This window comes from Sparus aurata, chromosome 14 (genome assembly GCF_900880675.1).
Source record: "Sparus aurata chromosome 14, fSpaAur1.1, whole genome shotgun sequence".
In the NCBI taxonomy this organism is placed as follows: domain Eukaryota; kingdom Metazoa; phylum Chordata; class Actinopteri; order Spariformes; family Sparidae; genus Sparus; species Sparus aurata.
Window position 1 is genome coordinate 11471549 of NC_044200.1, and position 13225 is coordinate 11484773.

The following is a 13225-nucleotide window of genomic DNA, read 5'->3' on the forward strand; positions in this document are numbered from 1 at the left end:
TTGGCGCACAACTTGAAAGAATGTGACTGTGTATTACGCTGAAACACAAAATATTACAGGAAAGACATAATTTATTTTTATGTATGTTTTAAAATCAGCCTTCACATTTATGGGATTCCTTTTTGCTTACTGCTGGTGTTACCTGCACCACAGTTTGATAATGGTAGCTTTAGTATGTCAGCATGCTAATTTGCCAATTAATGTTGGTGCTAACTAAAGTCTGAACGGAAAGGCATTCGTTTTTTAAGCATTTGGGCATAAACCAAGTTATAGACAGAAAAATTAAAAATTTCAATAAAAGAATAACAGACCGACTTTGCTGTCCCTATATCTGCACTATGAGCATGGCTAAAACTCATATTGCTTTTTCAAACAACAACTTAGTCATTTCCCTGTCCATGGTTGAATCATACTGTATCTCATTTCAAACCACAGTTCTCGATCTGTTCAGGCTCCATGGATGTTATGGATAACTCAATGTTAGCAAGATGTACCATAAGAAAATGTCTCTGTAACATCAGCCCGTCTCGAACACTCGAAATAAGACTTTAAACATTCAAACAGATATAGGTTTGCTGACTTTCCATTATAAACCCAACAAAAATCATTTAAAAACGCAATGAGTAAATAGCACAATTTCTATGTGATTCGACATAACACACTTTGTGGTTTACTCATCCAGTCACATGAAGCTTCAGCATTTAAAGGCTCAACGGACCACTGAGTTTGTTTCCCAAAAAGATCAATGTTGCCTTTTAAAAGTCCCAAAGGCAAATTGAGATGACCACATTTCACGGATCAAGGAGAAAATAATTGATTTTACCTCATCAGTGGACCAATTACTTTTAGTTTGTCCACAGGAGGTCCAGAGTATCATCAGTATCTTACCTTAGCGAGACTGAGTACAGCTCTGAATCTTCACATTTTGAGGACAAAAAGTCAATCTTGCTAACTGACTGAGCTTCCAAGTCGTGACAGATTTACATCATACATGGTTCCAGCCAAGAATTGTTAATCCTTTTATTTTTTTTTTAAATCACTTCCTGCTTCCTTTATACTAGGAAGTGAGCCAAGAAGGGGCCATTTAAGTAAATTCTCGAGGTTGCACGATGTCTTAAAAGGTAACTCCCACAATTTTAAGATCGAGTGACATCACTGGAGGCAATTCATCAGATTACAGATTATTATCTAAACACAAAAAGTTCTTATATATACATGTATAATTTAGCTCTGAATTACTTGTTTTCATCTCCCAAATATGTTAAAGCGAATTATACAGAACTGTTGAAGAGTTTATTGAAATAAATACACTTCATACTAGATGCAGGGGCTTAAAATCACTTGTTGGCATGAAAAACCAAAGAACAGCATTCAAACAAACGTTCGTCTATTTCTGCAGCCCTCGCACATGTGGAATTCCTGCCATGTTCAGAGCAAAGACTACGTACTACGTTTTTTTTTTGTTCAAACTTCTCCCCACTTTCCATCGGGTAATGGTTAGCTAACATTATGTTTTTGATCCCAAACCGCAAGAGACGCTGTGTCCACCTTAGAGTTGACCAACATGGCAGCAACCAACACGATCCCTAGCTGGCTTCCCACCAGTATGGTCAATGAACTTGATTCCCTGCAGAGCTTGGTGAGTGTTGTGCCGCCTTGAAACCAAATGCAACATAAAAAATGACAAATTCTGTCCCGCCTCACATATCTGCAAAGGTCTCATAATGTAGAACTCTGTCAGTCAGTTTATTTGTATTACATGGGGCAGTTTATTGAACTTGTAAATGTGTTAGGTGTGTCATTATGCATGACCTTAGTTTTTCTACACTCACAAAACCATAAAAGTTTGAACATTTATAATAATAATTTGCTGCTTCAACATTACATTCAAAGCTGTAAATTGTTATAGCTACATTTTGTTAAAAACACAATATTTACATTAATTGTAATACACAAATTTGTATATTTGGCATACTTACATTAATCTCATCATATAATTTACAGGTTTTCTCAAGTACTGATTAATGTGAATATTTAATCTCAAAGATTCACAACAAATCCAAAAGTAAATTAACCATACAAAAATGAAACATACAAACAATACTAAAGCTAATTTCCCCCCTCTGTCCCCAGAGAAATGTTGCACAGAATTTAAAGAGAATATTTTTTTTATGCCAAAATCTCCTCTATCTTACAAAACAATGTGAGATCTCTCTGCCACAGAACACTTACTTCACTGCAGCGATGCAATGCGGTCGGACTGAATCAACTCGCGTCCGTCGTTTTAATCGAAACACAAAAGTAAATCTCAACTGTACAAATATTTGACAATGATTAGTTTGTAAATATTCTTTTTAAAAGAGTGCCAGTCTTCGTGTGTTTTAAGTCGAGTCCCGACGGCGAAACTCTGATCGAATTACTGCTCGGTGTAAAATAGAGAGTTCGTGATAACAGTACTGGTCATAATACGGATGATAAAATCTAGTTTGTGCTTGTCTGATCAGTAGATTACAGTTTAATTAGGAGCTTTTGGGTAAAATCACTTAAAAAAAAAAAAATCTTTCTTAAAAATGTCCTTTCAGCTGAGCATTTCCAAGCTTCTTGATTCCAGGTCCCAGTTAAAAAGAAAAAGAAAAAAGAAAAACAAGTCTTTACAGCACATTGTACATTTTCCTTTGGCACAATACTTGGCAACCCCCACTCTAAAGATCTGTTGTCATGCAGGAGGGATAGGGTGTGTTCACATAAATGTTCACATCAATGGCAATGGTCAAAGTCCAGCTTTTAAGCATGCGATTGCACCAACGTTTGGCCGTGTGTGTTTGGTCCTGGCTCGTGATTTCAGTGTAATCAGGGCAGTTGTTTTTTGGTTAAGTGTGAAAGGTAAGAGGCTGGTTTTGAAATTCTAGAGAGAGAAGGGCAGTAGAGTGGTTTGTTAAGGTCGCAACTCCCCACTGAAAACCTCTCTAGTTATCTGATTTACATACTGTATAGAGTAAAAATAAGCCTCAAAACTGCTGTGCCGAAGTTACCTTTACTAAACTTTGAAAATGCAGGTATAACAGCATTTACCATTCGATCATTATACATTTTTTGTTAGTTTCTTTGTGCCATTGCTTGTGTGGATATGACTATGGGAACACAACCTTGTCTACTACACTTCACTGAAATGCATACTCGAGGCCTCTAGCACCTTTATAGCCATACAGTTTACAAATGTACAGAGTTGTTTTTAAAAAAAGAAAAAACGTGCAAGACTCACGGATAAAAGACTCTGTTTCCAATACTTAAGGCAAAAACAATTCTCATATATACCAATATACATATATTTCAGATTATTACATCTATCAAAACTGTGTTTTTCTAGACTGTTCTGGTAAACATATGCTGCTGCGACTGACCGTTGGTGACCTACTGTACGTACTAGAGCTAAAAGTGCGTAATGACAGAGTCAAAGTCAATGCAATGCCCTCTAGCAAATACAAAAAGAAACTTTCTTTATTTGATAGTTTCTTCAGTTTTTGTTTTTTGACTGCCTGTTAATCTTTAGGCCTGTGTCTATTATTGGACTGTAGGTCAGGAATGCCAAACTGAAGATCACAAAAAAACCTAAACAAGTGAGTGCCCAGTAGAAAAGTGCAAAATACGCCAGTGTGTTTCTTCAAGCTCCAGACCTGGACCTGAACCAGCTCCTATAGCTGGGACACCTTCCTGGGCAGAGGTCTCGGTCTGGGGACTCGAGGGTCGGAGGTTCCCTCCAGCTTCATGCTGCCCGTGCGGAGCTGGTGGGGCTTGGGCGGCAGGGCCGGGGGGTCCGTCTGTGGGGGGATGGACAGGCTGTGGGGCAGCGGCACAGGCCGGCGCGGGTTGTTCCTCTCGTATACACTATAGGGGGGCGGGGTCTTGTTCTCTCTGCGGATTGGCTCATCCGAGCTGCTTGAGACGGAGTTCGGTAGGGTGGTGGGGGGAGGGAGCGTGTGGGATAGGTGGTCGCCGGCAGGCAGCTCGGTGCCAGAAGCTTCCGACACGCTGCAGCGGCTGAGGGAGGAGATGCCACTGCTGTAGCTGCCAGAGAGGACGGGGGAGTTGGAGACCAGGCTGGTGGACTGGCACTCGGTGGGTGACGGGGTGAAGGGTGGCACTGTGGTCTGGAGAGAGAGAAAGAATGACAGGAAATCACAGACCTTTCTTTACTCTAGTTTTATCCAAATCTTAATCTGAGCTGTGTGGAACAGTGGTTCACAGCTGTCGATTATGGATTAGTTGAAAAACAAAAGTAGCAATCATGTAGGTCTAGGCTCAGTGGGTCAGATAAGGGAACTTTGGATCCTAGTACCATTTTGCGTCTTAGCAATACAATGCTTAACAATAGTTGTTTGCCTTTGGTTCATGGCCCATTTTCAGGTTTTAGTTTTGGCCCCCCCTGGTTTGGACCAAACAACTGAAAATTGTTATCTGTAGATCAATCAAGGATGAAAATAAATTGTAGCTCTAAAACACTTTCTCTGATTGTTTCATTAAAAGGATTTTTTGATGCCTAAACAAACAAAAAAAAAAAATGGTTTCAACTCGATTTTGAGTTTAAAATATGGTGAGCCACTTATTGCGATCACACAGCCATATTGTGTGCATCCTTCAAGTCTGGTCTCTCCAACATGTGCGCTGACACAGCCATACAGCGATGATTAATACTTTAAAAAAAAATAGGGAGAAATGAAACGGAGAGTCAGTGAGCAGATTGAGAGTGCCAGGTTTTTTTCCACTCTATCAACCGGCCCTGTGCATCGAGATGAAAAAACACAATATGCTGCACTTCCCCCACTCAAAGAAAAATCCGGTCACTCAACAAAATGTTTTTCTAAGCAATTACACAATGCTGCCGTTATATCTGCAAAAATTTAATTGGATCTAGTGAAGTATACACAATTGATCAGTAAGGTTGTACCGTTTATGCTACAGGGCGCGCAGAAAGAGAGGTATCCATTCGACATGCAAGATTGGACAGACCTTTTCTACATCTGGGGCAAACATGATGGAATTCCGTTTTTAATACAGTGCTGACAAGCCGTTTATTCCGCTGGCCCCGGTTCCCAGAGAGAGGCTACCAGTAAATATCATTTCTACCTCTGGAGATGAGTAAGTGCAGCCCTGTCAGTCTGGTACCATGTGTTTTCTGCAGGTTCACTACTGTCCTGGGGTTTGTGGTCTGGTAATGGGCCCCTGGCTGCACTAACTGATGTGTGTGTTTGCCGTGTGTGCACTCATGTGCCAGATAATGGGGCCTACTGGAGGTCCGCAGAGAAGCCGCGTCTGGCTGCGCTGTGATGGGCAGCTCGGTACTTCGCTCCAGGCTTCTTCCGCTGCCGCGACGCGCACACACCTAACCACGCACGCGGATGTGATTGACGGAGCACGCTGAGCGCCAAGCTGTCACTCACACTTTGGTTCGCCGAGTTGTTCTCTCACTCTCTCCTCCTCGCACATACACACAGACCACACTGACACGCACAAACAACCGCATTCTTGGTAGCTGTAACATGTAGGGAGACATCGTACCCACAACAAAGCCGGGAGCTTAGCACCGTAGCTCGTGACAAGCCCACAAAGCCGATAATAGTTAGCAGGAGATGAGCCTCAGATCACCAGAGTTTCAAAACAAGTTTTTACCCTCATTAAGAGCTCGCTCGGGCGCTTCGCTAACCTTTCCTGGACCTCTGATGCTTCTGCAGTCCGCCATTATCTACTGAGAGGTTCATTAACAATAAATGAGGGCTCGCAGACAAAGTGAGAGTAATCAGTTTAACTGTGGACATGCATGAAAACACTCGAGGTCAGAGATATACGAAAATATGTTTTAACACATTTCAGTTGAGAGATGGGAACATTTAGTTCAGGTCTCTCAGAATCAGGCGTAAATGAAAACATAACAGTCTTTGAATTTGATATTAAATGTGTGTGAACACAGAGGGTGCAGTTTATTGTGAAGATGTAAACCAACATGGCCGTCACCTCGGCACAGAAAAGTGTGAAAATGGTGAAAATCACGATTTGTGAGCTAACCGACAAGGTTCCAGTTACAAGTTTTCTGCAGATGTTAAACGAGACAATGTCGAGTTGAAAAATTATCCTTTAACCCTTTGAACTCTGCAACAGAAAGAATCCAGTGCCCTTTACTGGTATTTTCGCTTATTGTGATATAGTTTCTGAAAGTATGTTCAAATGTTTAATTTCCCTGAAATCTGTACAACCGAAGCTTAAAGGTTATTAAGGGCAATAAACAATTCTAAATGATTAAAGTATTTAAATTATGTCGTTGATTAATAAAAATCTGATTTTTTTTCAACAAATTTTACTAAATAAAAACAAAACATATTCATTCAAGCAGTGTAACGACATCATCACGTACGTACAAGGTGATTTGGCAAAAGCCAGTCTTAGCTTCCTCTTTCCAAAAAGAATTAGTGCTCTAGCATTTAATGTTTTGTTAATTTGGATTAATTTACACAGGATCGTGTAAACACAGATTTCCTGCAGTCATTTTGGGGCAAATCCTTGGCTCGTTTTTGCACCGCACTTAGCATTATGTGATGACATTCACGAACCCACGCTGTGATTGGGCAGAAGCTGAACGTCTAAGCTTCCTGCTACAAAAATGAATACATACACCCCCAATATGGTCTTTATTTTTTAGATTTAGATTTTAAAAGGATCACATCAACAGCAATCTCCTGTGGCCATTAGGGGGCTGCCTGCCTAGGTTGCCTCTGTAATGCTGCGGCGCCTCTGTTCACCCTCTGCCTATCGGGCCCCAGCACCTGAAAACCCCAATTTACTCTGATTGGTCGGCTTCTGGAGTGCTGAGTAGGCACCACTCACCATATTTTAGCATTAGCTCTGCTGTTGTTTTTTTCAACCACAGCCGTGTTGAGAGCAGTGACATCACAATCTTACAGAAGTCCTGGCTCGCTTATACAGTTTCACATTTTCTGAGCATTTCTCCAAGGATAAAACGTTTCGATGCTTTCACTGTATCACAACACCTGCTTTATAAACAAAAAAAGACAGGAAATCTCGCTTTCTACAATGTGGGACCTTAAACTGACAGGCAGCTGTAGTGTGGTCGAACAACTCCATCTGGTTTTTCATATTTTTGGCAAGCAGTCTAAGTGACATCCTAACGGAGCCTGAATCTAACACAACAGACACCGGTTGGCGTCTACAATGAATGCCCTCCAGCCAGTCCCATTTTGGGTCCTCGTTGGGGAGAGCTGTGTCATAAAAACGAGAAAATCAGCAGCAGCGGGGCACTTAACAGCTTCAGTGAACAGTAATACAAAGCTCCCAGGCCTCTGGTTGACACAGAGTAGGATAAAGACCCTGGAGCCGGCCGGTAGGATGGTAGCAGCACAGGATAAAGGCCCCCAGAGGCTGCCGCTAAGCAAGGTCGGGATGTGTCAGGGAAAAACGAAAGAAAAACAAAAAAAAAAAGTGAAGTGACAGAAACAGAACCAACCTTTTGCGGCGATCTGGAGGCAGAGACGGGGGACTGCGACCTCATGTTTTTAGCCGAGGAGCCTGCTGACAAACCGGATGAGAAGGAAAAGAGGGCAAATTCAAATTAGGGGACACTTTTCTCCCATTCACCGTGATGACACAGCGTGAGTCATGCAAACATACACACACAGAGCTGAGAAGGGGGGGCCAGTGGCTTAAAGCATCAATGAGTCAAATAAGCGCCGATGTTCTGCAGGTCTTTTAGGCCACCTTAAGCTGTTTCTACATCCGACAGCTGTTTTATGCAATGAGGGCACAAAAAGTGGAGGGGAGAGGAATAAAAAAAATTCCATCTGCTTATTACGCTGCTGGGCAGTGCAGTATATCAGAAAGCACTGGGGAATAAGTCAAGTCTGTTGAATCTGTAAATAAGTACAACACAGTTAGAGTTGATAGCGGAGAAAAAAACAACTGTTGCAGAGATGTAATGACGAGCATTTCTCAGGAGGGCTTGAAGGGGAGGAAAAAAAAAACAGGAAACAAATCCAGGAATCGACTGGAATTTGGGATCGATGTCAGCCCTCGCAAAGTCCACACAGATTAGGCAGTTAGCCAGTAAATATCAGCATTTCAGTCCAGTTAGTAAAAATGTGGCTCATGTATGTAGATGATATCAGGCAGCAGCAAGCCAGGCGACAGTCAGCAGGAGAGCCTCAGGTGGAAAAAATGTCATAGTAGTAGCAGGAGGAGGAGGAGGAGAGAGTGTCAATAGCCGGAGTGGAAAATTAGTACCATTCCTGTCAGGGAATTCACCACGGCCGGCCTTTTTACCTGAGTACGGTGGCCTAGGAGGTACGGGAGGGCCTAGCAATTTGCCGACAGAGTCAGAGAAGGATGAAGCGCCCTCTTTGACACTGTCAAGGCTCCAGCTACTGGGTGTGGGTCTCACTTTCAGTACACAGAGACATCACAAGTCACTCAACAGGTTATGGGATAACACAAGACAACATGGAGAACACAGTGGAATCCTGCACATTTCTGATGGGCGATGTGAAAACTGAACAAAATAAAGGTCCAGTGTGTAGGATTTTGGTGGATCTACTGGCAGAAATGGACATAATTATGGTTTCATGAATGTATTACGCGCCCTTATGTCTACAGACGGAAGCAGGTCCTCTTCCACAGAACGTCCGCTTTTAGTTCTTATACGCTTTTGGAGGGCGACGGGGATAGGAGGGGTATTCAGTTGGTTGGAATCAGCTAGATGCCACTAAATCTTAGACACTGGACCTTTAACATTGATCAGTTGATTGTAGTGTACGGTTCCCCCTCTAGCCATCGGAATCATGAGGTATCTGTGATTCGTCATCTATCGATTGTCTTGGTAGTTTTTGGAAACAAACTTAAAGAGTGGTTGAGTTCTATGGTATGCTCCTGGCGTACTAATGCTGGCTAGCTAATGTTAGCTAGCAGTATTGTAATGTGAATGCAATGGAATGGGGGAGATGAAATGCCACATTCACCCTTTTTCTTGGGGTGATTACTAGAAAGTGGTGATGAGGGCGGTGACTGTATAGTTGTGACATCACAACCTTACAGAAGTCCTGAAGAAGACACAGTTTCTTAATACAGGCTGTGTACATTTCTTGCTGGATTGGGTATTTTGATACTTTCACAGCATATATCATAATAAAAGGACAGAGAAACCTCATTATCTACCATATGGGACCCTAAAGGTAAACCAATGCTAGTCTGACTCAATTTTTTGTTTTGCAATTTGAATAATGTGTTTTTGTTTTTTAAGTCTGTGGCTTGTCTCAATCTTTGATGCATTACTGCTGTTACTTTCCTCTTTTCCTGTCTCTCTTGCCCTTTTCAGTGGGAGTGAAGATGATTGTGCTCCATAAATGTTTTTTCTTTGTTCCTTCCAAGAAACAGTAACATTTGCCAATGTTACCGGCAGAAACATGACATAAGGTCAAGCAGCTAAACAAACCTCAGAAGAAATACTTGTGGGCGGTGGAGAATATATATATATATTTTTTACCAATTAGGAGTGTACAATATCATGTAGGTCACTGACAATGCTTTAACACCAAGATAAGTTCATGTTTCTATGTGTCCCGATTTTAATATTATTTATTCATTAATTAATCATGAAAAAACATTTTAATGTATCTGATTTTTTGTTTTTAAGGCTTTTGATTCAGCTTCAGTTTTATATTTGCGAAAAGAGGAGATAATTGTTCTGTGCAATGCCACACTTGCACATTTAATGTGAAAACGGGCTGATATGAAATTAAAAAAATATAAATATCATCAACAACGTCACACTGTAAATCAGAAATGCACTTCAATTTACTGACACAACTTTTCGCAGAAATCTCAGCTGGTCCGTGTTTAGTCTTCAGGTTTGTGGGTCACATTCAATCAAACTTTAAGCTCTTAAGTAGCTACAGAACTGTCTGCACTTGAAGTAGCTACAAAGTACTTCATTTAATGCCCCCAATGAGAGATTAATTAAGCACTTTCCGTCTACTTAAAGAGCAGACATTTCTGTAAAAATAGAACGTAATCAGACACTATAATTGAAATTAACGTCCGGGCGATTGCTCAGGTCACAGTTTATGAGGTCATGGTCTCCTGATGCCTTCGGACAACGCCTTCTAAACAGGCTTCAAAAGGCTGTTTTCGTTTCACAGCGAGCTGGAGTCATGTTTCAACAACACTCTATATTTAGTATCTGGAGTTTTTCATTTTAAGGCTTTGCGGCAGAAGATGCGACAAACAACACTTTTACACCATCGCGGGTTTCATGCAAAACTTGGCACCTTTTCGTCATTGTCGTGCGCGCGAAGGTGCCGTGTCACCATATTGCGGAAGTTCATCTATCTACCGCTGCATTATTTACAGATCACACCTGACTCGCAATGAGAAGGCGTGCGTGTTTGTGCGGGCGTCACAAGAAAGCTTTCACATCCACATTCCTCGCTCTTTATTTATAAGGTGTCTCATCCGCTATGCTCCCTAATTGTTCCTCAAAGTTCTCAGAAAGTGGCTCATTTTACACCGGCAACTTAAACGCTTGTTTTCATGACTGAATAAACAAACTGACCTTAAAGGACAACAGGATTTAATTTGTTTCACTTTGTTTATATGTAGCGGACCCTGCCACCTTTCTAGCTTGTTTACTCAGTTATGGGGGAAAAAAATGCATTATCACCTCATTAATATTGTTTACATCATAACTCAGTGTCTTCTCCAAAACTACACAATGCCCCTTTTTCAGTTTGTTTATTACACATGGCGATCAGCTTTCATTCTCAATTCGTGGGAATATTTTTTTCCAGACAATGCAAGAAAGATGCATCTCCCCTCGACTATACTGAGCCAAATGACAACCAGGATACATGCATATGAATGTCACACACGTCCATCAGTGTCACAGGGATAGTAGCTGCCATTTCATTACTCTTTCAGGATAAGAGGAGATGAAACGTTTTTAATCTTGACGGTGTGTCTGGTTCGGAGACGTGTGGAGCTGCGTGAAAACAGATGCCTCCAATCATTCTGTGGTCAAACTGTCACACACACACACAGGATGGCTGGACAGTTAGCAGCCGAGGGTAATATAGAAAATGTTTCTGCTGTGGGATTATTGTGCTCCACTGAAGTGAGCTTTTGTTCAGTAATTCTGCGGGAATTAAAGTTAACGCACAAATGCTGGGGGATAAATGCTCTTTAAATAACAATAAGGAGCACACGGGGCAATAAAAATTATATTAAACAAGTACCTCGGAATAATAAAAAGAGTTTTAATATGTCGGCATTATTACTGCTGGGGGGGGGGGGGGACTCCCTGCGGTGACAGTTTATTACGAGGAGGAACGTGGACAATCGCGAGCGGAGGGATGTGAGGGTTGCAGCAACACATACTGGATGCAGTGTTTTACCTTTGTCTGGCGCCGAGAGGTTGGGGTCGCTCCTCGGTAAAGTGGCGTCGCCTATCTGATGAGAAGGAGCTCTCTGTACACAGAAGAGAGAGAGAGAGAGGAAAAAAAAGAAGTCCTGTCAAGAACATGCAGCGGGAAACAGTGTCTGTGCTTTGACACAGGTAAATGCCAGCTTTAGCTCACCGGGGGAATAATTGAATATCGGATGGCAAAAATAAATATCAAGGTGTGAAATCTATCGCTAACAAATTCAATAGAACAGACACCGAGAGAAAGAGTGTTGAACGTGCAATGACCTTTATGTCCGGCGTGATATTTGTAGAAGTGTGTGAGCGCTCTTCCCTCCCATCTTTTTTAACAATACAGGAATGAGATGGCTTTTTCTGACCAGGCTGCTCTAATTACAGTGAATTCTACAAGTGATCAATGTTACTTATAATCCATACTCCATTAGCAACTAATAGTGAGTGCTTCACTGCTGCCAGATTGGAAATGATTATAAGAATCTGTAGACCTGAATGGATCTTTTCAGTCAACAGAAAACAGGGTGAACAGTGCCACTAGCATCAGCCACGCCTGTAAGAGATGAAAGCGCCCTGAAAAGCAAACACATTAGTTTTCTATCACAGTGGCTTTGTCACCAAGGATGGCGTGTGTGACTACGTTACGTGCTGCCTTTCAGCTACACAGGAATCTGCAATATCGTGTTGTTCTTGTTGGATCTTGTAACATTAGCTTGCTGTAGGGGAATGTTTTTTTTTTTTTACCAGAGCTCAACTGTCTGAATTTCCTCTGAAAAACTGCGTCCCTCAGCTACAGGTGGAACAGAAGTCATCCATTCAAAGAAGAATTTTATTCAGTCTTGTTCTTATTCTCTAACACTTGCGAGACAGGTGGAGTCAAGTTTGAGGAGAAAGAGAATGCAACCATCTGGAAGAGCGCAAATGAGAGAAAAAAATTAGTGTTTCTCTTCCATCCTAAGTAAAAGAAATAGTGGATACGTCCATCTGCTCACAGTGTGGAGCTGCAAAGACGGAGCCGAAGTGTTACCTATCTGTTTTATGAGGTGTTTTTACGATCATAAAGGCTTATATATTTTCAGCCATCTTTACTATTCAAACTTTGTGTAAGTGTACAACCCATGATGTCACCCATTTTGCAAATATGACTGTTGCCATCCTTTTTCTTTTTGAAGGCAGGAGTGAACATATTCGGACAAGAAGGTTGAGCTGGGGAGGATATACCAAGACATGCCATGGTAGCGACTTTCCAGTCACAAATTAGCCTTGCCGTAAAGCACACCCTGCTTTATCACCCATTTTACCCTATATGGGACCATATTTTATAAACTATACTTCATGCTGTATTGAAAAAGACTTAAAACTAGAGACTGAGACCATAAACTCATTAGGAAACTGTTTACTGAGGTAATAAATCAAGTGAGAAGTGGGGTCATTTTCTCATAGGCTTACATAAAATCGCTCTTATTTTTGGAACCAGCGGAGTCACCGCCTGCACGTCGTTAATAATACAGGTTGAGCCTGGGCCACCGTTGCTATGGAGAAGAAGGGCTGTCGTGAATTGCAGTTGGGTTCATAGTTAATAAATGTATCCTCAGCTTTCTTAACACTGCAATCTTTAGCTTCCTCCCACGGTCAGAGGAGCATGTAACTTTCTTTTATTTATAGCTTGGTGATTGGATGTTTCTGGCCAATTGGGAGTCATGGTTCACTTGTTTTATGTGTTTTTGTACACAGTGGTGAACATTAATCTGTTGA

At 41.6% G+C, this 13225-nt stretch overlaps 1 protein-coding gene across 5 annotated transcripts in view; it reads right to left on the reverse strand.

Moving 5' to 3' along the window:
- Nucleotides 1-1271: 1271 nt before the first annotated feature.
- dock4b (dedicator of cytokinesis 4b) overlaps nt 1272-13225 on the reverse strand; it is a 131393-nt gene continuing 119439 nt past the window's right edge. For 2 of the 5 annotated variants that reach the window (XM_030439545.1, XM_030439543.1), the window contains 4 exons: nt 11448-11520; nt 8326-8442; nt 7514-7578; nt 1272-4148 (listed from right to left, as the gene is read on the reverse strand). In XM_030439545.1, the coding sequence (XP_030295405.1) occupies nt 3693-4148; nt 7514-7578; nt 8326-8442; nt 11448-11520 (711 nt within the window). In that variant the 3' untranslated portion in view covers nt 1272-3692. The remainder of the gene's footprint in view (nt 4149-7513; nt 7579-8325; nt 8443-11447; nt 11521-13225) is intronic. The other 3 variants (XM_030439544.1, XM_030439547.1, XM_030439546.1) reach the window with 3 other exon arrangements.